At 40.6% G+C, this 24,808-nt stretch overlaps 1 protein-coding gene across 1 annotated transcript in view; it reads right to left on the bottom strand.

The window, feature by feature from the left end:
• Positions 1–521: 521 nt before the first annotated feature.
• The window catches only part of LOC126176586 (cilia- and flagella-associated protein 61-like), a 60,558-nt gene continuing 36,271 nt past the window's right edge, over positions 522–24,808 (bottom strand). Inside the window, exons 3-4 of the mRNA XM_049923747.1 lie at positions 17,581–17,710; positions 522–690 (exon numbers count right to left, since the gene is read on the bottom strand). Of these exons, the coding sequence (XP_049779704.1) occupies positions 522–690; positions 17,581–17,710 (299 nt within the window). The remainder of the gene's footprint in view (positions 691–17,580; positions 17,711–24,808) is intronic.

The raw sequence follows: 24,808 nt of genomic DNA, 5'->3' as shown, positions 1-24,808 counted from the left end.
CCTGTTTGATTATATTATTTTAAACTTATTTTAAGAACTTTTGGGTTAATCTGAAATTACTTTTTAGAGCAAATAAATGTTATTTGAAATAACTCTCATTTTGATGCAAATAATTCATTTGAAATTGTTGAATTAAATAATGCTATGGAAACAAACCAGGGGTCCACAATAAACAAAGGACTTAAAAAAGGGTTCCACTTACTGAAAAACTTAAGAAATGTTGATACACAGAATGCACTTTATAAGTTATATAAATTAATAGACAATATCACCCATGACCTACATTGTAGCAGAGAAAATAATGTAATAATGTTGATTAGGGTTGTTAGTAATGCAGTGAACTTGCAGAAACTATGTTCAGAACTTAGTTGCGTTAGATTGTGGTTTTATTAAATATTTTCTCACTGAGATGGTTCTTTGAAGGCAGCCGTTGCCAATTACTTTTTGTAAGTGACTTAGTGCTACATGTATAGTGATCACACATCTAACTGGTCAAGTGTTTGCAGTAGTATTTATAGTGACTATAATAATCTATCAATATTTATTTTGTAAATACTGACCTCAGCAACAATCAAAAAACTCTTATCATCATCTTGATTACATAACTCAGCAAAATAATATTCTCCATACGTATCATGTATAAATTCAATATCATTAAAAATTTCCATTAAATCATCATTGTCATCTTCCCTGAAATATTAAAAAATGTCACACTTTTAGATGTCATATGCAACATTTGTTGAAATGTAAATTAGAACAAGTACAAATGACAGATGCAATACTTTTCTTTGGTGTGAGTTTACTGGCCAAGAAAATAAAATATAAAGCTAGTAAATCATTAACAATATCTATGGCTCTCAATTTCTTTTTAATGATCTGCCATGGCTACCAGTTGTGGAAAACTTTTCTTTAATTGAAATGCTTCAGTCTGGTTATTTTTCTATATTTTGGCAATTATTGTATAATTTGTGTGAAATATAAACGTTAGGAGTCTTTCAGATGATCAAAAATGACAAGTTATGGTTCAATTTATCAAACTGATAAATGCCTCTTGAAGTAGTTACCAGTAAAGTATCAAAAAATGGAAAATCCAGGATTGAATGCAACAATATACGCGCATTCACACATACAAACAATCAACGCAAACACATCTCACACACATGTGAGCACAGTCTCTGGCAGATGGAGCAGAAAAGCTCATGCTGTCAGAGACTGTGGTCATGTGTGTGTGAGTTGCATTTGCATTGATTTTGTGTGTGTGTGTGTGTGTGTGTGTGTGTGTGTGTGTGTGTGCACTTGTGTTGTCTATTTTTGACAAAGGCCTTGTTGGCCAAAAGCTGACTGTCCAGCACTCTTTTTGTTGTATCTTTCTGCAACTCAGCATCTCTGCTATGCGGTGAGCAGCAACTATCCTTTCCATAATATTGTACGACTGAAGTATTTCATTTCATAATGAAAGCTGTTCATATAAGAGCTGTGCTACTATTATTATTATTCATACAAAACACTAAAGAAACTAATTTACTGCCAACATAACAGAACTAGAGGAGAGCCCATGTCTGAGCAATGAACAAAGGACCTTCTTTGCCATACAGCAATGTAGGTTTCCATGACCAGTGTAAATTTCATTAAAATTCTTCTTGAAGCATTGCCACATGAATATGCAAAATAGAAAAATAGGTAATATATGGCCATATTGGAGTGGACTCCTTCAGGGCAGATGGAGGGTACTTGCACATTTGCATCTCTACCTGGATTGCATGGTTACTGATATCAGTAATCTAAAGTTTTAATGGTCCCAAAATATCAATAGTCTGTTAAGATATTCAAAGATTCCAAAGCTTACAAATAAATGGTAATCCACAATGAGTAGGCATTTTATATTATTTAGTATTTTAAGATAGGCAGTGCTGACTATGTAGTTTGTTTAGACAATCATTAGTGTCCACTGAGGCTGCACCTGTCATCTCTCACAGTTAAGATCATCCAGATTGCTGGCAACAAATATGTTGGGAGCCTATAGCCATCCTCTCTGTGAATATTGTTGGGCTGTTATGATTTCATTCATTTCTCTTACAGTGCATCTGCACCTGATATACAAGCACTCCAACCTCCTAGAACTAGGATTTGCACACACATGATGGGATTTTGCCATTGCCGATTTGTTGTGCTATTCCCTTTGCACATAGTATCCATATTCTCTTATGAATATGTTAAATGGCCTCAATGTTTCCCCAATGTTAACAGCACCACACTCAGAGTATGACTGAAACATATCTGAAGTTCCTTAGTTGACACTGATGTTCTGGATCCTGCATGACATTGGCTCAATGAGTAAGGCATACTGCTTATTCATTTGCCAATGTATGTTGTATAAGGTAAGTACATTAGCAGAAGCTATTTGTCAGTGTCATGTTCTTTGTTTTCATGTCTACTGAACTTTGTAGTCCAGTCCTTATTATCATTTTAATATCATGAGGCTCAGACACTACTACATAGTTATCTCTGTTCATGTTTGATGCTATCCTGGGTCATTAAACTGATGCAACTGAGAAAGCATGACATTACTTTAATAATCTATAGCAGAACATCAGCATTAATATACGTTCTCAGATGACGTGAGTGCTTGCAGCTGTGGATTTGACAACATACAACACAAGCAGTGATAGTACTCATAAATGGCAACAAAATTAATAGAGAATTAATAGAGAGTATGACTGTAGCTTCTGTGTTATGTCCTATTTGCCAGACAGCTTTGTAAGATAGCTCCAACGGGTTACTGGGCAGCTTCCTCACTAGGGACATATTTGTAAACCATCCAAACTGCACAGGTAATGAAGCAGTTACTCTATTTTTTGCAACTGTGTAAAGTTTTATTTGAGTCAGATGCATTTCATTTTATTTAAAGCAGATCAGCATTTTCACTCCTACATAATTTCCATGCATTTATCTAAACAGAGGAATTTGATTTTTAGCATACTGCATGTACTGATACACATTATTTTTTCATGTACATGCCTGAATATGAGTATCAGCAGAGATCAGTGTGCTAAAAATGGAATGCCTGTGTATATAAGAACACATTAAAGTACTTTAGGAACAAAAAAAATGATCATCAGAGATGCTTTAAATAAAGTGTTATAACCTTTAAATCTCTAATAAATTGCGTGGATATACAAACATAGAAACAATAGTGGGTTTCATGCTACCAACTCCGTATCTGTCACTCAACTGCTGTGCCGTGACATGCGGCCGGTGCCGTTCATAGCTAGGTGGCACTCCAGCGCTCAGCCGAGCTGCGGAGTGCCTCTATCGCCGTGTTCGCGTACTGACGTAGTGGCACTTTTAAATCTCGTGGCACTGTCAGAACACTTTTCCCCCCTTGAAAAAAAAAGGACACTCCCTTCCTTGGAGACACGGACAGTGCGGAGACATCCATGGCTTCTTGGGAGACCCCAAGAAGATCCCGCGGAGAAACCCGAGAATATGGTCGAAAATGTCCAGGACAGAAGCTTGTGCGTGGAACATGCCTCCTGGACGAGATGATAGGTGAAAACTCCGGAGCAGCATCCATAGGTGTCGTGGACCTGGGGGTGTGCTCCAGCGAGATGGGTCCCGGAGAAGGCGGCGTCGCGACTGGGGCCGGTTCCGGCGTACTCGGAAGCGGCAGCAATGTTGGCTGCAGCGACATGCACGGGAGATCGGCAGCAGCGACAGGACTGGCTTCTCGGGCTGGTGGAGGCGAAAGAAGGGGCGGTGGCACCAGCGTGGCCACCACTCGTGGGGCGCATCTGGTCGTAATGGCGAACAACCATGCCGTCGTCCGTACGTATTTCACAAAGCCGGCGGCCGCGAAGAGCCTTGACCACCCCTGGAATCCATTTAGGGCGAGATACATACCCTCGTGCCCACACGTCGGCACCCACCGAGTATTTTCCCGCACTAGGGGACACAGTACTAGGTCTGACAGGGTGAAGCAGGTGCAGTAGAGTGCGCGGTTGGCGGCCATGCAAGAGTTCAGCAGGGCTGCGATCACCCAGAGGCGTGAAGCGATAAGAACTCAGAAATTGCAACAGAGCGTCATCGGTAGAAAAATTACTAAGGAATTTTTTTATCTGGCTTTTCAAAGTGCGGACAAGGCGCTCGACCTCCCCATTCGATTGGGGATGGAAGGGCGGTGCTGTAACATGATGAATCCCTTGTCCAGTACAAAAATCACGGAAGGCCTGCGAAGAGAACTGAGGGCCGTTGTCCGTGACAATCGTGGATGGAAGACCTTCTAGCGCAAAGATTTTGGACAAAGCCAGCGTCGTCACCGCAGTGGTGGGCGACGAACATCGAACCACAAACGGAAACTTCGAGACGGCGTCAATCAACAGTAGCCAATAAGTGCCGAGGAAGGGGCCGGCAAAGTCAGCGTGCACCCATTCCCATGGCTGCGCCGGATCAGGCCACGGAGAGGGCATTGTACGGGGTGCAGCCAGTTGTTGAGCACACTGACCACACGCAGCGACCATGTGGGTGATGTCCGAATCGATACCAGGCCAATAAACATGCCTGCGGGCCAGGGACTTAGTCCGAGAAATTCCCTAATGGCCTTCATGAAATAAGTTGAGAACATCTTTGCGAAGAGAAGCTGGCACCACGACCCGTGGAGATGCGCCATCCGTGGCCAGAAGAACAACACCCTCACGAACAGACAGACGAAGGCGCAAGGCATGGTAGTTGCGAAGGGGATCCGATGCCCGGCCCTTGGTCTTGTCTGGCCAACCCCGTTGAACAAAACCCATCACCTGACGCAGGACCGGGTCCCGCACAGTAGCCGACGCGACCTGCGAACCTGTAAGCGGAAAACCCTCAACCGCACGACATTCTTCCTCATCAATGTGGAAACAGAGTAGTTCATCTTGATCGAAAACCGGGTTGGGGCCCGTCAACAAACGCGACAACGCGTCAGCGTTGGTGTGCTGGGCCGTGGGGCGATAGTGAATCTCATAGTGAAAACGAGACAAGTATAAGGCCCAACGTTGCAGGCGGTGAGCTGCCTTATCCGGAAGCGACGCTGAGGGACTGAACAGAGAGACCAGCGCCTTGTGGTCGGCAATGAGGTGAAACTTAGAACCATACAAAAAAACGCTGAACTTTTTTAGAGCATAAATGATAGCGAGCGCCTCCTTTTTGATTTGAGAGTAACGCCGTTGGGCATCGTTGAGGGTCTTGGAAGCATAGGCGATGGGTCGTTCCGACCCATCCTCATACTGATGGGCGAGAACAGCCCCTAGGCCATACTGTGACGCATCAGTCGCCAGAACCAAGTGCTGACCCAGACGGAATGTGGCAAGACAAGGCGCCAACTGCAAATGAGCCTTCAGGCGGACAAAAGCCTGCTCACACTCGTCGGACCAACAGAAAGGAATGTTTTTGCGTAACAGCTGATGCAGAGGATGAGCCACCGCCACCACGGATGGAATGAATTTGTGATAATAACCAATCTTGCCTAGAAACGCCTGAAGTTCTTTGACTGTAAACAGCCGGGGTAGAGCGATATGGCCGCAACGTGCTGACGTAGAGGACGTATACCCTCACGGGACAAGTGGAAACCAAGATACACAATGGAGGGTTGGAAGAACTGTGACTTGTCCAGATTGCACTTCAACCCAGCCGAATGCAGAACCCGAAATAGGGAACGTAAATTGCGAAGGTGCTCCTCAGTGGAGGCCCCCATGACAACAAATGTCATCCAGGTAGTTGATGCAGCCAGGAACGGAAGCCGTGAGCTGTTCCAAAAACCGCTGAAAAATGGCCGGCGTGCTAGCAACACCAAATGGTAACCACTGGTACTGATACAACCCACAAGGAGTGTTGACAAGAAATTCCTTGGAAGACGCATCCAATGGCAACTGATGGTACGCCTCCGATAAGTCAAGTTTGGAAAAGAACTGGCCCCCAGCGAGCGTTACTGCAGAGCCAGTGTCCACTTGCATGTGAATGTCTTTATCCAGAACACTAACAGTAACAAACAACTTATTTGTTTGAGAAAGCACACAGTTAACATCTATGTCCGATGCCTCGACCTCGTCGACAGGAACTTTAGGGGACTGACACACCGAAACAATGTGGCCTTTTTTCCTACATGAATTACACGTGGCCCAATGTTTTGGACACGTGGCCCTGTCATGCTGTACGAAACAACGTGGACAAGAAGGAAGTGCAGAACGGACCTGCTTCTGTGGCTCCTGTTTTCGCTGCGAGCGTGGCGGCCCAACGCAACGTCGTTGACGTGAGTGAACCGCCGCCACATCGTCGGTCCCCTGGGAAACAGGCAAATTGTCCATGTCGAAAGTGGACTGTATAGTGCCTACATCACACCACGCGTCTATTTGCGCACCAGCAGCGTGAGACACTTCAAAAGATTGAGCGATGCTTAGAACTTCCGACAACGACGGGTTTGGCAGTTGTAATGCACGTTGCCGAACTTCTTTATCAGGAGCAAGCCGTAGAATAGCATCCCTAAGCGTTGAATTAGCATAAGACTCATGATGAGTGTCCGTGACAAATGGACATTTCCTACTCAGACCGTGTAGTTCCGCCGCCCAAGCCCGGTAAGATTGATGGGGCTGTTTACGACACCGGTAGAACGCCACGCAGGCGGCAACGACGTGGGTGTTTTTTCGGTAATAGTTAGACAATAAGTCACACATTTCTTGGAAGGACAGAGACGCAGGTTCCCGCAGAGGGGCTAACTGAGATAGCAGCTGATAGAGCCGTGGGGAAATCCAAGATAGAAATAACGACTTACACATAGGAGCGTTGACAACACCGAAAGCCAAGAAGTGTTGCCGCAAACGCTTCTCATAATCCTCCCCGTCTTCAGCGGCCTCGTCGTAAGGAGGGAACGGAGGCGGAGAAGAGGAAGACAGACGATGAGTAAGCGACGTCGACAACGCCTGAATAGCAGCTGTCAGCTGTGTTTGTTGTTCAATGAGCGCTTGCAGAAGCTGTTCCATGTCTGCCCAGACACGAACGCACAATTCCCCAACGCTGGAGAAAAAATATCCGACCTCGTCACCAAAAAGTGTTATAACCTTTAAATCACTAATAAATTGCGTGGATATACAAACGTAGAAACAATAGTCGGTTTCATGCTACCAGCTCTGTATCTGTCACTCAACTGCCATGCCGTGACATGCGGCCGGCGCCGTTCATAGCTAGGTGGCGCTCCCGCGCTCAGCCGAGCTGTGGAGCGCCTCTATCGCCATGTTCACGTACTGACGTAGCGGCACTTTTAAATCTCGTGGCACTGTCACAACATAAAGTGATATGCATCTTGGCCAAATAAAGCTTTACATGGTACCAAAAGCTGGAATAACTCCCATACTACTTTGTAGAATTGTGATTATGAAAGAGAAGCCTCAAAAACAAAAAGACAACATATAACTGCAGAGGTATTTTTCAGCGATAGCAAGCAGGAAAATTCATCTCCCAGTAGCTTATCGTCTCTCACCAGTGGGCTGTTAATTACCAGCAATGCACAATTCTTGAATAGTCTTCCATATATTTTCTTCTTCTATTCACAAGAAATCAGTGATTTTTAAGGCATATAAAAACTATGAATGATGACACTGGTAGTCTTGTGAGCTTGTCAGATCTTCTGATCAAACAAGCTGTGCTCAGAAGAACATCACTATAAAATTTCCAAAACATTGGTCACTTTAGGTATTTTATTTTGTGATGTGTTCTGTACTCCAAGAAGGATTTTAATGAAAAAGTCTGCTTTGTTATTTTGAAGATCCAATACAAAACAATTTCAGCATCAAGACTTACCATGATAAAATACTAAGAAGACTCAAAATCATTTCAAGAACTTTGAAGATGAGTTAAAGACACTACATGTAAAGTAAATAAAATAGATTTTATTCGAAAGAACTGTGTGCTACAAACATGACACAAAGGCCATTCTGAAGATCTTTTAACTCTTATGTTTACTTCACAGTACGTTTACTGAATGACAGATTTTAAGTTGATTGTAAAAATCTGTTTGAGATGAACTTTGATTTGCTGTGTTGCAATATGACACCAAAAACAAGAGTCAAGCAGACTTTGCTTTCTTGTCTCGGGTTCAATGTGGAGTCAAGAAAATTGAAAAATCCATTATTAGCCAGTTTTTGTACAAACTGTCTGAATATCTAGATTCAAGACATCAGAATTACTGTTACCTACATGGCAAGTGGCAGTGTTCATTGAAAAGCTGCATGACATATAGCAACATATATTAAACAGAAGTATGTTGTTATAGATTTACAGATGTGAGTGATCATTGTTCATCTATCTTATTCTTAGTCAGCTCTTCCTTCTTGTGGAATCCAGTTTTTCTTTCATTATTGCTTTGGAAAATCTGTCTTCCTCATCTTATGTTATAAGCAGGGTATTTACTGATATTTGAAACTGTTGACTATATCTTTCACTTGTATAAGGTGCTTTGGTTCTTAGTTATGTCTTTATCTCCAACCGTTTGCCTCTCTCTCAGTCACGTATGTTTTCCACAATATTTTTCATTTGAAGTCTGTTATGTTGTTTATATCCACTACTGTCACCTTGTATTCTTATCATCCATCTGTAACAACTGGTCATACAAGGGAGTAGCATACTCTTAACTTTGTTGTTGTTCTATATAAAGAGTTCTTAAATATCTGTAGGTTTGCAACATTGGCTCAATTTCCTACTTGTATCATTTCTGTAACACAATGTCTCAATCTATTATCACTAATCAAAAGGACACATAGATAACTTAACAGCTGATGCCTTTAAAACATTTGTTAGAGGACTCCAGGTCATATGGTGTTCATTTGTCCTTAGAACTGGACATTATCATTTGTTTTGTCACTCCTCACCACATCTGTGGCACTCAATAAGCTACATGTGGCTCCCAGATAATACCAAATGGCAAGCACCTCAGGTGGCTCAGTCTCTGTTGGTTGTTCACAGGTTTCGTGAACCCAGGGTTTCTAAGCTGTCTGTCCCCTCCAACCATAAGCACAGGACATATTTAAGTGACCACCATGTGGTTCAGCAGTGGAATGTTGTTTGTCACAGGGAATAGGGATCCTGGTTTAACCACCTGGAAAGTGAAGTTGATAGAGTTCTCGGTAAAACAAAAACATCAATCTGTGTCCCAGTGAGGTGAACTGCTGTTGAAGCGAAACAGTTGTTAGTGGGGAACATGTGAAAAACCCACCACACTCAGTTGTATGAGATTTACCAGGGTATGTGAGGCTCCACTTGAGTGGACCATTACTCCACCAGCTGCTCATGGGATGCAAGCGGAGTCTAATAATTCTACAAAATGCACTCGAGACAACTGGGTGGACCAAAAGAGAACTCAGCTTTGTAGCCTCCCGCAACAAGGTAAAAGCAAAGTGAATTCTAAACTGAATAGTAGCAAATCACATTTGCACATCTGAGAAGCTGTTCCTCTTTTTACATTCAGAACACATTAGAGACAGTAGTGACTGCAATAATGTAAAAAGATGGAAGTCGCTTCAGTCTCTTTTCAATGTCAACATGGTAGCAAGCTGAATGTCTTCTTCAATGCAAGAAACTGGGAGAATGTACAGTTATTGTTGAAGAGGAAAGATATCATGTCATGCTGTAACATTATGTCAGTTGATGTAAGTGAACCCCAAAAGTAACGGTCTGACAAGGGCGTTACAGAAATGAGGTTGAAACAGGTAAAAGGTCACCTGGAAAAAACTGACATGTTTATTGTAAAATGTATCTCACCAGTATCGGCAGCATATATAAAGGCTACTTTGCTCTCTCTAAAAGTACAGTCATTCTAATTTTGATGTGTTGATATAAACAACAATGCTATGGGCCACAAGTCTTCAATTGTAAATGCAAAGTAACTTGTGGTAGATCTGGTGCAACAGACAATGACAAAGGTGTCATGTGCTCACATCCTTCAAACTGTACAAATTTATTGGGAAATTATGGTCCTTTGAGCTATGAATGTCCATGGGTCTTTGAAGAAAAAAGGAGCAGGAAATCTGGGTAGCAAAATGGATTTCTTATACTGAAGTGATAAAGGCCTACAATGCACAGTTGAATCTTACTTTTGCAACATCCTTCGCTTCAGTTGCAAAGAAAATAGCACTTAAAGTAGATGCTTCCACTCACATTGAAACAAGTAAGGTCAGCACAAACACCTGTGCTTGCACATACGCCTGCTAAGTCAGACTTATACAACAGCAAAAAAATTTTTATACAACATTAAAAGGTATAGAAAATACTAACATTCATTTTAGAAAGTTGCTAAACATGGTTATCGGTTGCACACCAACATGACTATTAAGTTATAAACATAGAAAGAGAAGAAGGGGCAAAAACCAATAAAGATGACTACAAAACTGTCAGAAGGCCTAATGACAACCCACCTAATGAGTGATGGAATTAGACATATGTCTGTTGGAACCAATAATCCTTCTATAAATCCCCTGATGATTACAAAATCTCCAAAGTTATGTAAGGGAAAAGGTAAAGGGAGTGATGTAGACAAACTGCACCAATAAAATGGCTCCCATTCTATAGTGGAATATGAGTGAATTCAGGAATTACATGGAGAAACTGAGATTTGGAGCACAGGAGAAATCCCTGTCTCTGTGTCTTCAGGAAATCAGTTTCAAAGAGTCTGAAACCTCTGTGCTGAGGGATTATAGTCTCCACAGAAATTACAGCCTCAATGGGAAAAGAGCCAGAGGTGCTGTAGCCATATTTGATTAACCTCCCCCTACCAGCTCACAAGCAATTGCTGAAATAGTGCACATTCCATATGAAGTGACTAGATTTCTCTGTACCAGCTCCTCAAGGAAGATCTAGAGGTAAACATTCTCAAGAGCCCTATAATACAGCTACTCCAGCCATTCCTCCTTTGTGAAGCATTTAAAGCACACATTGTGCTACAGGACCTGGGATATGGCTGAGTAAACTGTGACCCTTTCCCTAAAACTCTCCAGTCCTTTTCCTTCACCCCTCTTAGTTCCCTTACAACTATTATGCCAGAAGGAGCCACTGGCTCTGAAAGCATGTGCGTGTATGTGTGTGTGTGTGTGTGTGTGTGTGTGTGTGTGTTATCCTGCTGCTGCTGCTAGGTGAGTAGATTTCTTATCTATCCATTTACATTATGGAGTTATAACTAGGCTGGGCATCCAGGACAAAGCCTTGGGACCCCAAAGTACAAGCAAAAGATAGGAAAACATGAAACAAAATGGAAAATAAAAGTGGAAAAATAGCAAATATAATATGCATCAACAAACATTCACAAATGTACATGGCATAATGGTATCCAACAGTTTAAGTCCAGAATTAGTGCTTTGGATGTGAGATAAATGGATTTTTACCTCTTTAGACTGCACCAGTAGCTCACAGACAATTGACAAGAATATGACACATGCTTACCTTCCATCAGTGTATCACACTTACATGGGAGGACATAGACAGCTGCATGTAGATTGCAAGGGCTTCAGTCCCCTGCCCTAGAAGAAAGCATTACTTGGCACCACAACATATTTATTGTAAAGTAGACAGTTATGTAGGGATAGCTACAGAAAATTGTGTGTATCAATTAAATAGTGCCCATTGTCAATTCTCTGATCAACAGAATGTCTCTGGCTACTCACATTGCAGTCACTACAGAAGCCTTGATGCAGCAGTCATTTCATTAATGTACTCAAGCTCTCTGCTGACCAGTCCTGTCATGATCTCCACATTATCGGGACTATTTGCTTACATGATTTAAGTGCTCCCACTGCCAGGGGCTTTCAGAAATTGATGGACTCATTTTATGGTTGTATCATGAAAAAGTGATTGTGTGAAAAACAAAAAAATGATACCTCACAAAATTCTTTCTCATTATCAACGTGGATGTATCAATCAACAGAAAAAGGCAGGCTGAAGATTCAGCACATGCCCCACAAGTAAGTGTGATTTTCAATGTAGTGCTGCTATGAATATGCACCATGGTAATGCCAAATAAACAAAAACTCCATCCCAAAAAAGGCCTTGAAGGCCCAATGGTACTGACAGACAGCTGCACCATCCTCAACTCATAGGCATCACTGAACTCAGGTATGGAGAGGCATGTGGTCAGCACACTCCTCTCCTGGCCATTGTCAACTTTTGTGACCAGAGCTGCTACTTCTCAGTCAAGCAGCTCTTCAATTGGCCCCACATGGGATGAGTGGACCCCACTTGTCAACAGCACTCAGCAAACCTGGACAGTCACCCACCCAAGTGCTAGCCAAACATGACAGTGCCTGAATTCAGTGATCTGAGAGGAACCAGTGTTACCACTGCACCGAGGCCATTGACATGAGAGAAAACAACAATAGTCTCCTAGTGTATTTGTAAAAGTCTCTCACTATCAATTAAATTTTGTGTATTTTAAAGGGTTCAGCACATTTGAGGTAAAAATGAAAGTTGTCTTGTGATTTCCTAGTGATGCTTCTCATGAGAAATGTATTATGACTTCATATCTTTTATAGTTTGTGTGTTACACATTATCCAGACTGTTTATATAAGTTGGAGAGAAAGGGGGAAAGCAATGGACATTCTGACTAGTACGGCAAATGTGAAGTCATTGGCTTGATTCTTACACTATATGATTCATTTTCAATCGCCAAATTACATTGTAAATCTGTAAGAACTACACAAAGACTAATAAAGTAAAGATCAGAAATTAATTGAATTTTATTAGATTATTTGAGAACAATGTATGTCAGCCCAATATCTGTCAAGTCTGTTGATACACTAACAAACCAAGACAGTATTCCAATGCCTCTTCTTTAGACTGGTCAGGTTCATCCTACTGGTAGTTTTTCTGAGCAGCTCCTTGGTGTGAGTGTTCCAGTTGAAATGTTGGTCCAGTGTGATGTTTAGATATTTCTGTTGACCATATTCATTTGAAAACCAAAGCTAGAGGTTTGGATTCTGTAGTAATAAATAATTATTATGGACATGTGAATAGGTTCCTGCTTTTCCTGCAAATCACAACTTTTCTCAATCTCTTCACCCACAAGTTCTTCATATGGAAATATCCACAAAATCATTAAACATGTCATTGGACAATGAGACTAATTCATCAAACACTAGTTTCATAAAATGCAATGTTTATGTGTTTATACTATGCATGTTCGCTACAGTCTGGAACTGTGCGACCACTACGGTCACAGGTTCGAATCCTGCCTCGGGCATGGATGTGTGTGATGTCCTTAGGTTAGTTAGGTTTAAGTAGTTCTAAGTTCTAGGGGACTGATTACCTCAGATGTTAAGTCCCATAGTGCTCAGAGCCATTTATGCATGTTCAATTATTTTCGTCTTGGCCCTGGTGCTTAATTCGAATGTTTCTACCTCTTTCATTCATTTAGTCCCTAGTTACCTAGATCCACATTCATGCATGCATGCTTGTGTGTGTGTGTGTGTGTGTGTGTGTGTGTGTGTGTGTGTGTGTGTGTGTGTGTGTTCAGGCCCACATGTGTCCATTTATATGTCTGCAATTTCTTTTCTGATATAATATTTTCAAGTTAATAGAAGAGTTTGTTTTTAAGTCAAGTTCTCTATTTGTTTAAAACATTTTTCAACTCTGCTATCATTTTTTTGTAGTCTATGTGCAAATTTTCTTCAATGGTGCAACTTTTGTTTAAGCTGCCGATGGATTTAATGTAATATGAAGTTTTGTTCTATGTTTGTACGATAATGTTTCTAGATCATTAAATAGCCAACATAGGGGAAAGTGAGACATTATATTTTAGAGTTTTGAGGTAGTATATACAATGATCTACAAAACTATATCAAGAAATTAGCACTTCACCCCATTTATCTGTTGTGCAAGTCACAATTTAAATTTAGTGCTTAATGAGTCTGTAGAGACTAATCAAACCAGTTCTGTTTTTCAAAACAATTGAGAACATCTCTAATTTTTTTGGCCACCCTGTGCTATGATGGCATGATTTAAAAACTTGTCCCATGGGCATTTCCAATGTAACACTAAATCCATCAAACCTGTCACACAAGAGTAACAGATACAATAACTGAGTGTAATAAAAGGTCAAAGAGAAACTGGAATCCTGCAGATTTGTTATTCATGTAGTAATTCAGTACAAAGCACTACAAAAAAATCAGTGGAACATTTAAGGCATTACAGTTGCATGTAAACTCTTTAGAATGCCAATATCAGAAATAGCTAGTAGCAGGAATAGCAAGGATTATTCAAGAAGTTGCTCGACACAGCTTTCAGTATCTATGAAGAATTTGACAGGCACTGAGTGTAAAGTTCCTAACAAATGAATAACACAGCAAAGAAACACTTTGATGATCTTGGGGATGACAAGAAGCTGACAGAACTAGTAACTGGACTTGACACTTTTTACATAAAAATTGACATTATTTATTTGCAACAAAATACAAGTTCCAAACCATGAAGTAAGTTATGGATGCGTACAGAACAAAACAACCTCTGTTAATATCAACCACTTGCAACAAAAATCTAAAAATGAAGCAGTTAGTTTTACAATGTCACTCTGATGAAATTCTGCTTCTGGTTTCAGCACATTTGATAGGTCTGCACATCAACTGGAACTCGCCACTGTATTCCTTGAATGACTCCATCATAGTACTGGCTTTGTGACTCGTTGAAAAATGCCATTGCTGTTGGGAAACATGATTATCATGAAGGGGTGTACATGGTCTGCAACTAGTGTACGATACTCCTTGGTATCTTGGGGCCTTGCACAAGCTCCACTGAACTCATGACTGCCCATATTAATGTTCTCCACAGCATAATGGAGCTGCCACCAGCTTGTCACCGTCTCACAGTACCAACGTCAAGGAATTGTTCCCATGGGAGTCAAAGGATTCACAACCTCCCATTGGCATTATGAAGAAGGTATTGGGATTTATCAGATCATGCAATACTTTGCCCCTGCACTAATGTCCAGTGCCAATGGCCATGTGCCCATTTCAGTCATAGTTGCTGATGTTGTGGTGTTAACACTGGCACATCCATGGGTTGCTGATTGCAGCAGTCCATTATTAGGAGTGTTCAGTGCACTGTGTGTTGAGACACACTTGTACTCTCCCAGCATTAAAGCCTGATGTTAGTTCTACCACAGTTCACCACCTGTCCTGTTTTACTATCAGCCTGTCCTAAGACGTCTGACATCGGTAATGAGGGGTGGTCGCACAATCCCACGATGTCCAGACATCATTTCACCTTGGTTTTGCCTCTTGTTGAAGACACTCATCACAGCTATCCTCAAACATCCAACAAGTCATGCAGTTTCTGAAATGCTTATGCCGAGCCTGTGGGCCATCACAATCTGCCCTCAAACTCTAATAGATCATGTGCCTTCCCCATTCTGCATATGGAAAGCATGTTCACTGACACTACATGCACCATGCGTGTGTATGACTAGCAGTCATTCCTCGCCAGGTGACTCTGCTATCCCCTGGGTGGGTTTATATTGATAATAGGTCGGTGATTATAATGTTCTGGCTCATCAGTGTAGCTCACAAATATCAAGGTACTCTATTGTACACACAGCTGACTAGATAATCTAAAGTACTTCTGAGTGCTGCACAAACTTCTTACACTCCACACTGATATGGGAAGTGTTAACTGGACTGGCAATACTATCAACAGAAAATGAAAGAGTATAAATTTCTTTTCAAAACTATGCTTGAGAATTTTGCAGATACGAAAGCAGGAAAAATATAATTTAAATAACATAAAAATTCCACTCACAAAGCATATAGCACATAGAAACAAGGTCTGGGATCCTGTGCTCAATTTATTATGAGCTTAGTGGCCATTGCATCCACTAGAGGTGGGAAAAGCTGAGAGAATTTGCACCTAACAGAACATCAAATACCATAGTGTGCATCAGGAATCAAACTCAACTATAAACATGAGAAATTTTCGGAGGATTCTTGCTATTTTAAACGAAGTGTTGCCAACTAAAGGAAGAAAAGCTAAAGATTGTTCCGGCATGTTCTCCTCTTTATTCACTTCCTGCTTCTTAGTTTTAAATGTTAGTGGCCTGTTGATCTTCCGGATGGAATACCCATTTTTGCTGAATATTGTCTTTAGATGGGCGAGTTCTTGAGGTAAGCTACCTAGATCTGAGACAGTATGAGCTCTATGAACAAGTGTTTTAAGCAAACTCATGGTTTGCTATGGGTGATCCTCCAAAAACTTCAGGTAAAAGTGGTTTTCCGCCCACCATCGAAGATTGTGGACCTTGTGGGACCAGTTAAGGACAATCTGTTACTACGAAAGGCCAGAATTTACAAGATACTGTGCCAATGTGGTATGGCTTACATAGGTCAAACCACACGCACCGTGAAAAAACACTGCACTGAACAACAATGTTATACCCGCCTTTCGCAGCCAAGCAAGTCCGTTATTGCTGAACACTGTATTTCTACTGGACATTCAATGGAGTATGAGAAAACAATGATTTTGTCCACAACAACGTCTTTCTGGGACTCCATTATTAAAGAATCCATAGAAATACGACTGGCAGGAAATCTGTTAAACTGTGACAGCGGCTACCAGCTGAACAGTGCATGGAATCCCATCATCTCCATGATTTGCTCAAATCGAAGGCGACATAGTGCATCAACGGCCATAGCAAACAGCAACGCAGAGGGTGACTGAGTTCCGCTATTCCACCAGCGAGGGCGCTGCTGGCGGGCAGTGTGGTTCATCTATCAAATTTTCGACATATGCGCAGTATAGTTACAGTACTATATATATTGCAGAACAGAGGACGTTTTCGCCAGTCTGTGATGGCTCACCTGAAGATGACTGGCAGGTGGCCAGTTGAAATATCATGTGAAGTATTGAACGATGACCGGCTGCAAGCCCGAAATTTGTTGAACACTGCTGTAAGTGGTTCTCCATGTGGCGAATATGAGTAAATTTACAATTTTTTTTTTAAATACTTGCAGTGGGTTTAGCAGATAAATTTTAGTTTTCGGTGTATTCCTCCAATGTGAAAAATTTTAGGGTAGATTTTGGCATATCAGATTGGATCATGTGCTTGTTAAATGTAGAGAATTCACTGCTTCATATTTTTGGGTTCCCAAAACAAATTACTATATTTTTATTTTCTGCCTTCATTTCCCTACTGTTCACTTTTAACTATTCTTAATTTTTCTGTATTCTTGTCTTTCAATTTTTCTGTCTATTTTTCTTGCTCCAATTCCTCCCCTTCGCAGTGATTTGTTCAAAAAGCTCATTGTCGATGTTTCATCACAATTGTGTCAAAAACTAAATAAAATCCTTTATCCAAACACAGAACTAGAAAAAGAGTGGATTACCTTTTCTGCCATATTTTGATACATAGAGGCCTTTCCAGTGCCCTTTTATTACTATTAAGGTATCTTTAATATTGAAACACAGATAATTATTGTCTACTTTCTTTGTGACTGTTGATCGTTAAGTTATACTAGTATCATTCCTTCTACATAAATTAATTAATGGCTCACAGAAATGTTTAGCGTATTTTTAAAGCATGTACTCACATTGCAAGACGAATATTCAGTTTTGGAACATGCTTTTGCCTCGTGCTCAAGAACAGCCACTGTGTTCTTTGCTTTTCACCCTCACAGGAAAGAGGATATATGCGTACAAAATGCTCATCAAATATATCACCTGAGCAGAAAACAACAAACAGAACAATGTGTGATTAATACATATGACATCAGTTTCAGTTTCAAACATTGTTTCATTGACAACACAGGATTCATATTATTTATACAGAAAAGTAAGCAATAATGGTTTCATGTAAAGTACGTTAACGTATACCTTGCAGAACATTATCTAAAACCTTGGTATTCTACAAGTATGAGGTGTGTGAGAACGATTTTTTATCTACCAAAGTTTTTATTTTTTTCAAACAACATATTGTCCCCAACAAAGTAGCTCCACTTGGCAGCTATGCACCAGTGGAATCACTGTTCCCAGTTTTGGTAGCAGTGCCAAAAGGCTTCAACTGGTAGGGCCTTTAACATGTCAGTCACATTTGTTTGAAAGTTCTCCAGAGTCTCAAAATGATGACCTTTTAAGACATTTTTCAATTTTAGGAAAAGAAAAAAGTTACAAGTACTGAGATCAGGTGATTATGGGGGCTGTGGAACAACGAGGGTGTCTTTTGAGGTCAAAAATTCCATGATGGAAGTGGCTGTGATATGGCATGTTGTCATGATGCAGCTTCCACCTGTGTGCAATGTCCGGTCTCACTCAATTTATTTTATTTATTTATTTATTGTTCCGTGGGACCAAATTAAGGAGAAAGTCTCCTTTGGTCATGGAACGAGTCAATACATGGAATTATAACACGATAGTAGAAACACATAAAATGAAATATAAAAAACATATTCAGGTGATAAGTTTTAAGTTTAAATAAAGAAAATCAACAATGTAACACTGGAACCCGTTTAATTTTTTAGCTCTTCCAGGAGCTCCTCGACAGAATAGAAGGAGTGAGCCATGAGGAAACTCTTCAGTTTAGACTTAAAAGAGTTTGGGCTACTGCTAAGATTTTTGAGTTCTTGTGGTAGCTTATTGAAAATGGATGCAGCAGAATACTACACTCCTTTCTGCACAAGAGTCAAGGAAATGCATTCCACATGCAGATTTGATTTCTGCCTAATATTAACTGAGTGAAAACTGCTAACTCTTGGGAATAGCCTAATATTGCTAACAGCAAATGACATTAAAGAAAATATATGCTGTGAGGGCAATGTCAGAATTCCCAGACTATTGAATAGGTGTCAACAAGAGGTTCTCGAACTTACACCACATATAGCTCGAACAGCCCGTTTTTGAGGCAAAAATACCCTTTTTGAATCAGAAGAATTACCCCAAAAAATAATACCATATGACATAAGTGTATGAAAATATGCGAAGTAGACTACTTTTCGTGCTGAACTGTCACTTATTTCAGATACTGTTCTAATGGTAAATAAAGCAGCATTTAGTTTCTGAACAAGATCCTGGACGTGGGATTTCCACAACAGCTTACTATCTATCCGAACGCCTAGGAACTTGAACTGTTCTGTCTCGCTTATAATATGCCCATTCTGTCTGATCAAAATATCGGTTCTTGTTGAATTGTGAGTTAGAAACTGTAAAAACTGAGTCTAACTGTGATTTAGCATCAAATTATTTTACACAAGCCATGAGCTTATTTCATGAACTACATTATTTGATACTGTTTCAATAGCACACACAAGATCCTTCACTACCAAGCTGGTGTTATCAGCAAACAGAAATATTTTTGAATCACCTGTAATACTAGACGGCATATCATTTATATAAATAAGAAACAGTAGTGGGCCCAGCACCGACCCTTGGGGAACGCCTCACTTAACAGTGCCCCATTGGGACTGAACATCACTACCACTCTCAATATTACGGAGAATTACCTTCTGCTTTCTGTTCTTAAAGTAAGAGGCGAACCAATTATAAGCTACTCCCCTTACTCCATAATGGTCCAACTTCTGCAGTAATATTTTGTGGCCAACACAGTCAAAAGCCTTTGTTAGATCAAAGAAAACACCTAGTGTTCGCAACCTTTTATTTAATCTGTCCAAAACCTCACAGAGAAAAGAGAATATAGCATTTTCAGTTGTTAAACCATTTCTAAAACCAAACTGTACATTTGACAGCAAATTATGTGAATTTAAATGCTCCAGTAACTTTGTATATACAACCTTCTCGATAATTTTAGCAAACACCGATGGCATAGAAATAGGTCTAAAATTGTCAACATTATCCCTGTCTCCCTTTTTATAAAGTGGCTTCCCTACCGAGTACTTTAATCGGTCAGGAAACTGACCACTCCAAAAGGAAACGTTACAGATATGGCTAAGTACTGGGCTAACATACATAGAACAATACTTCAGTATTCTGCTATATATCCCATCATATCCATGAGAGTTCTTGGTCTTTAGTGATTTAATTATTAACTCAATCTCCCTCTTGTCAGTATCATGGAGGAGCATTTCAGGTAACAGTCTCGGAACACTTTTTTCTAAGAGCGCTATGTGATTCCCTGTTGGGACTAGGTTTCTATTTAGTTCACCTGCTATATTCAAAAAGTGATTATTAAATATTGTACATATACACGACTTATCAGTAGCACAGTCATTCCCACTACGCACTGATTCTATATCCTCGACCTGTCTCTGCAGATCAGCCACTTCCTTTACGACTGACCATATGGTTTTAATTTTATCCTGAGACTTAGCTATTCTATCTGCATACCACATACTTTTTGCCTTCCTAATAACATTTTTAAGCACCTTACAATACTGTTTGTAATGTGCTGCTGCATTTAGATTTTGCCTGTTTCTAACGTTTTGATATAATTGCCACTTTGTTCTACAAGATATTCTCATCCCTCTAGTCAGCCACCCAGGCTGCCTGTTTGTGCTAGTACCCTGTTTTGAACGTTCTAACACAAAGCAACTTTCAAAGCGCACGAGAAAAGTCTTGAGAAAAGCATTGTATTTATCATCTACTGTATCAGCGCTATAAACATCTTGCCATTCTTGTTCCTTGATAAGGTTTACAAAGGTCTCTACAGCAACTGGATCAGCTTTCCTAAACAGTTGATAACTATATTTAACATGTGTTGCAGCACAAAAATCTTCTAGAGTTAAAATTTGTGCATCATGATCTGAAAGTCCATTCACATTTTTGCTAACAGAATGCCCTTCTAGTAATGAGGAATGAACAAAAATGTTGTCTATGGTTGTTCTACTGTTCCCTTGCACTCTCATTGGAAAGAATACCATTTGCATAAGATTATATGAATTAAGGAGATCTACCAGCATCCTTTTCCTTCCACAATCACTTATACAATTAATGTTAAAGTCACCACATATAACTAACTTTTTGTATTTCCTATAAAGTGAACCAAGAACCTCCTCTAGCTCTAGCAAAAATGTTGTGAAGTCAGAGTCTGGGGATCTATAAATAACAAAAGTTAGAAGTTTAGCTCCATTAAATTTAACCACACCTGCACAACATTCAAACACCTTTTCAGTGCAGTACTTTGAAACATCAACTGACTCAAATGGGATGCCGTTTTTCACATACATGGCTACTCCGTCACACTGCAAAGAGCTCCTAGAAAAGCTGCCAGCCAACCTGTATCCTGGTAAAGGAAGCCTCTGAATTATCTCCTTATTTAAGAAGTGTTCAGATATACCAATAATTTCAGAATCAACATCTATAAGCAATTCACTAACTTTATCTCTAATACCTTGTATATTTTGATGAAATATACTAATTCCCTCATTACTCGGATACCTAAGCTTTGTCAAAAGTGGTTCCTTTGTTAGAGAGACTTCCCTTAAGCAGGAATACCTATCAGCTGACTTCAATCTAAAAAAGGTGCAGCTCTAACACCCACTACTGCAGGAATTTTCCCATGAGTGATCCCACCACTCCCACCTATGCTGTCACCTATAAGCTTTGCCAACCTCCCCTTCCCATACCTGTTGAGGTGCAGGCCATGTCTAGTGAAACCAGTCCTGCTGATAGACACCACCGACACCACTGAAATGTAACTCATGCTTTCTGTCATCAGCGCACCCCCAAGTCTCATCTTATTACGCCTGACGGCTGTATTAAGATGAGGCTGATCGTGACGCTGAAACAGTTACACGAAATGCACATTCGTGTTGCCAGTCTGAGTGGCTATCTTTTCCAGGTCACCATCTATGTCATACTCCCCATCCCTATCAATACTATTACCAGCCCCACTCACAATCGCTACCTGATCCTCTTTAGTAAAATCCCTACATAACCCCCCTATGTTAACAGTCACCTGAGCCAATCCTGCATTAGGCTTCACAATGCTGGTGACCTGGTACTCACTCCTCAATACTTCCTGCAACTGCTGGCCTACACCTCTACCATAAGGACTACCTAACAGCAGAACCTTCTTCTTTCTCTTCGACTTTGCAACTGTCCTAGCCACCGTAACTGCTGAGGTCTGCTGCATACTTCCTACATCTACAGCTACTAGAGATTCCTCTCCACTAGACTCTGACAGTTGGTCATATCTATTGCAAACACCAATAGTAAAACTATTGCCAACATCAATAGTAAAACTATCTGAAAATATTCTTCTCCTAGCAGATCTCTTGCCAACAGCCAGCTCCCATTCCCCAACCCCCTTCTCCCTCCTCATCCTATCTAGCTCCTCCTGTGCGTTTTTCAACTGCACATGAAAGGCACAGATCTGCTCCTCTATCAACTTACTCTTGCTACATAATCTGCAGTTCCAGGAGAGGATCTCACCAGAATGCCCACTGGCTTCCCCACTGCATTTCCCCCAGTGAAAATGCTTTGAACAAGTCTCACACCGCAATCCACTACTCACGAACCTACGGCAAAGCCCACACTTCACACTCATGGTAAAATTTACACTTATTGAAACAAGAAAACTACTTATCTAAGTTCCGCTACTACAATAAGAAGATGTTAAAAACCTGACTACAATAATCACAGACTTACTCTACAAGGGAAGTAACTACTATTATAAACAGTATTAATCAACAAAAAATGATAATATAACAAAAGGCTAATGCAGAAAGAGAATCAAACGTCTAATGACACAGTAACGAAACTGAAAACAGTTCCCAAAAGGTTCTTCTGAAATTTTTCACCACCAAACACCAAGAACACCAGTTGAAGACTACTAAAGTTCCTAAATAAAACCACTATACACACACAATTAATTAGTACTCAGCTTTCGATGCGCCGCTACAGCTGCAACTGGTCAGCGTGGAATGTAAACACAGGTAAGAGGTTAAGTTGCTCGATACGAAACACTCACAAATATCAGGTCACAACACAAGAAAGGCCAAGGTGAAAGAAGAAACCACTAATAAGTCACTTATATCGTAAATAATATCACAAAAACCGTTAAAATATGTATCTGAAACCTAAAGATATATAAAAACTTAGAGAGCGATGTCACACGCAGTCACTCGCCTTTCAAGGATATCTTTGTGAAACCTAATACCTCTACTGCCAAAAAAAGCAAATTAGCATTGCTTTGATCTTTGATTTGCCCATTTGAGCTTTTTTGAGTCGAGGAGATATCTCAGTGTGCCACTCCTCACTTTGCCACTTTGTCTCAACATCATATCCAAAAATCTGGGATTCATCACCACACACAGCTGAACCATTTGTGCTCACTGGTAATCCTCTCAAGAAGATCAATACATATGTTTCTTCGATTGTCCTTTTGCTTAGACGTCAGGTTGCTTAGACATCAGGTTTCATGGCACCATTTTGGCACAAACCTTTCACATGTACAAAACTTCAGTCAAAATTTGATGTACAGTGAAAGTGTTTAAGTTTAACAGGCCACTCATTATCCTTAATGTTAAACATCAGTCTGAACTTACAGTAGCACACACATTTGTTGTTTTCAACAGTTTTTCAAGTTGAAGGCTCTCTGAGTGAGGTTCATCTTCAATGTGTTCTTGGCCTTCAAAAAATTATTTATGCCAGTGAAAAACCTGTGTTCTTAATAAGGAAAGTTCCCCATAGGCCCGTTTCAACTTTTCAAAGGTCACACTGGCAGATCCTCAAGTTTAACACAAAACTTGGTGACATAACACTAAATTCCATTGTTCCTTTTCATTAACACACAACAAAAACACAACTTCATTTATGGTACTCTCAAAAATTATGTGATGGCTGTAAGAAGCTGAAACCCAGACTGAGCAACTGGAAGGAGTGAAGACACTAGTCTATACAAGAAGAACAAAGTAGCGTTGTCAGTCTCATTACTTATCTCACTCACTCTTTCTTCTCAGTACATTTACTCTTTAAAAGTATGTAGCTGGAAAATTGGTTTCAAATGACTTCTGATACATACCATCAAAATTATAAATTTCTTCCCCTTTCCTTATCTAGTGCAGCCTACTCACTCTACCTTCATCTCCTCTGCTTTCCTTTCTCTGTCCATCTCCTCCTCTCCCCTCTCTCTGTTCATCTCCTCCTCCTCCCTTTCTCTGCCCATTTCGTCCTACCCCCTCCGTCTGTTCATCTCCTCCTCCCCTGCTCTCTGCTTATCTCTTCCTCCTCCCTGTCTCTGTCCATCTTGTCCTTGTCCTCTTTCCTTCCCTGTCCATCTCCTCCTTCCGCTCCCCACTGTCTGTTTCCCCCTTCCCCTCTGTCTGTCAATCTCCTCCTCCCCCCTATCTGTGCTCATCTCCTCCTTCCCTCTCACTCTGTCCAGCTCCTCCTCCCCCTTCTCTCTCCATGTTGTCATGGTCATCCCTATGGTAGTTGGTAGTTTTTATCTGCACAGTATTTCTTTCTACATTGTAACTAATATGTTTGCTGAATTTGGTTGAAATAGTTCCAGGGGTTAGGATGAACATTTTACCAATGACTTTGCCATGTAAGCACATTTCAAATATATTGCACATATACTTAACATTTTTCACACATAATTCTACAGATATTTCACCTGAATCTCTAGCGAATTTCAACCTACAGTTTCATTTGCAGGCAGCTCAACATCTTATCTACTGAACTGTTTGCTGTACGATATGCAGAACATAAAATCCCGTCTGAGGCCTGTGATCATTTTTATGTTAATAATTGGCAACCAATGCTGTACAATTGCAATAAAGTCACGAGATGTTCAATTGACTATTTTATTAGAACATGTTACGCATTTCGGGATTACACCCATCTTGAGGTACCACAAACTTC

This window comes from Schistocerca cancellata, chromosome 3 (assembly GCF_023864275.1).
Source record: "Schistocerca cancellata isolate TAMUIC-IGC-003103 chromosome 3, iqSchCanc2.1, whole genome shotgun sequence".
Lineage (NCBI taxonomy): Eukaryota > Metazoa > Arthropoda > Insecta > Orthoptera > Acrididae > Schistocerca > Schistocerca cancellata.
Note: the sequence above shows the minus strand (reverse complement) of the source record. Positions and strands in the feature narration are given on the sequence as shown.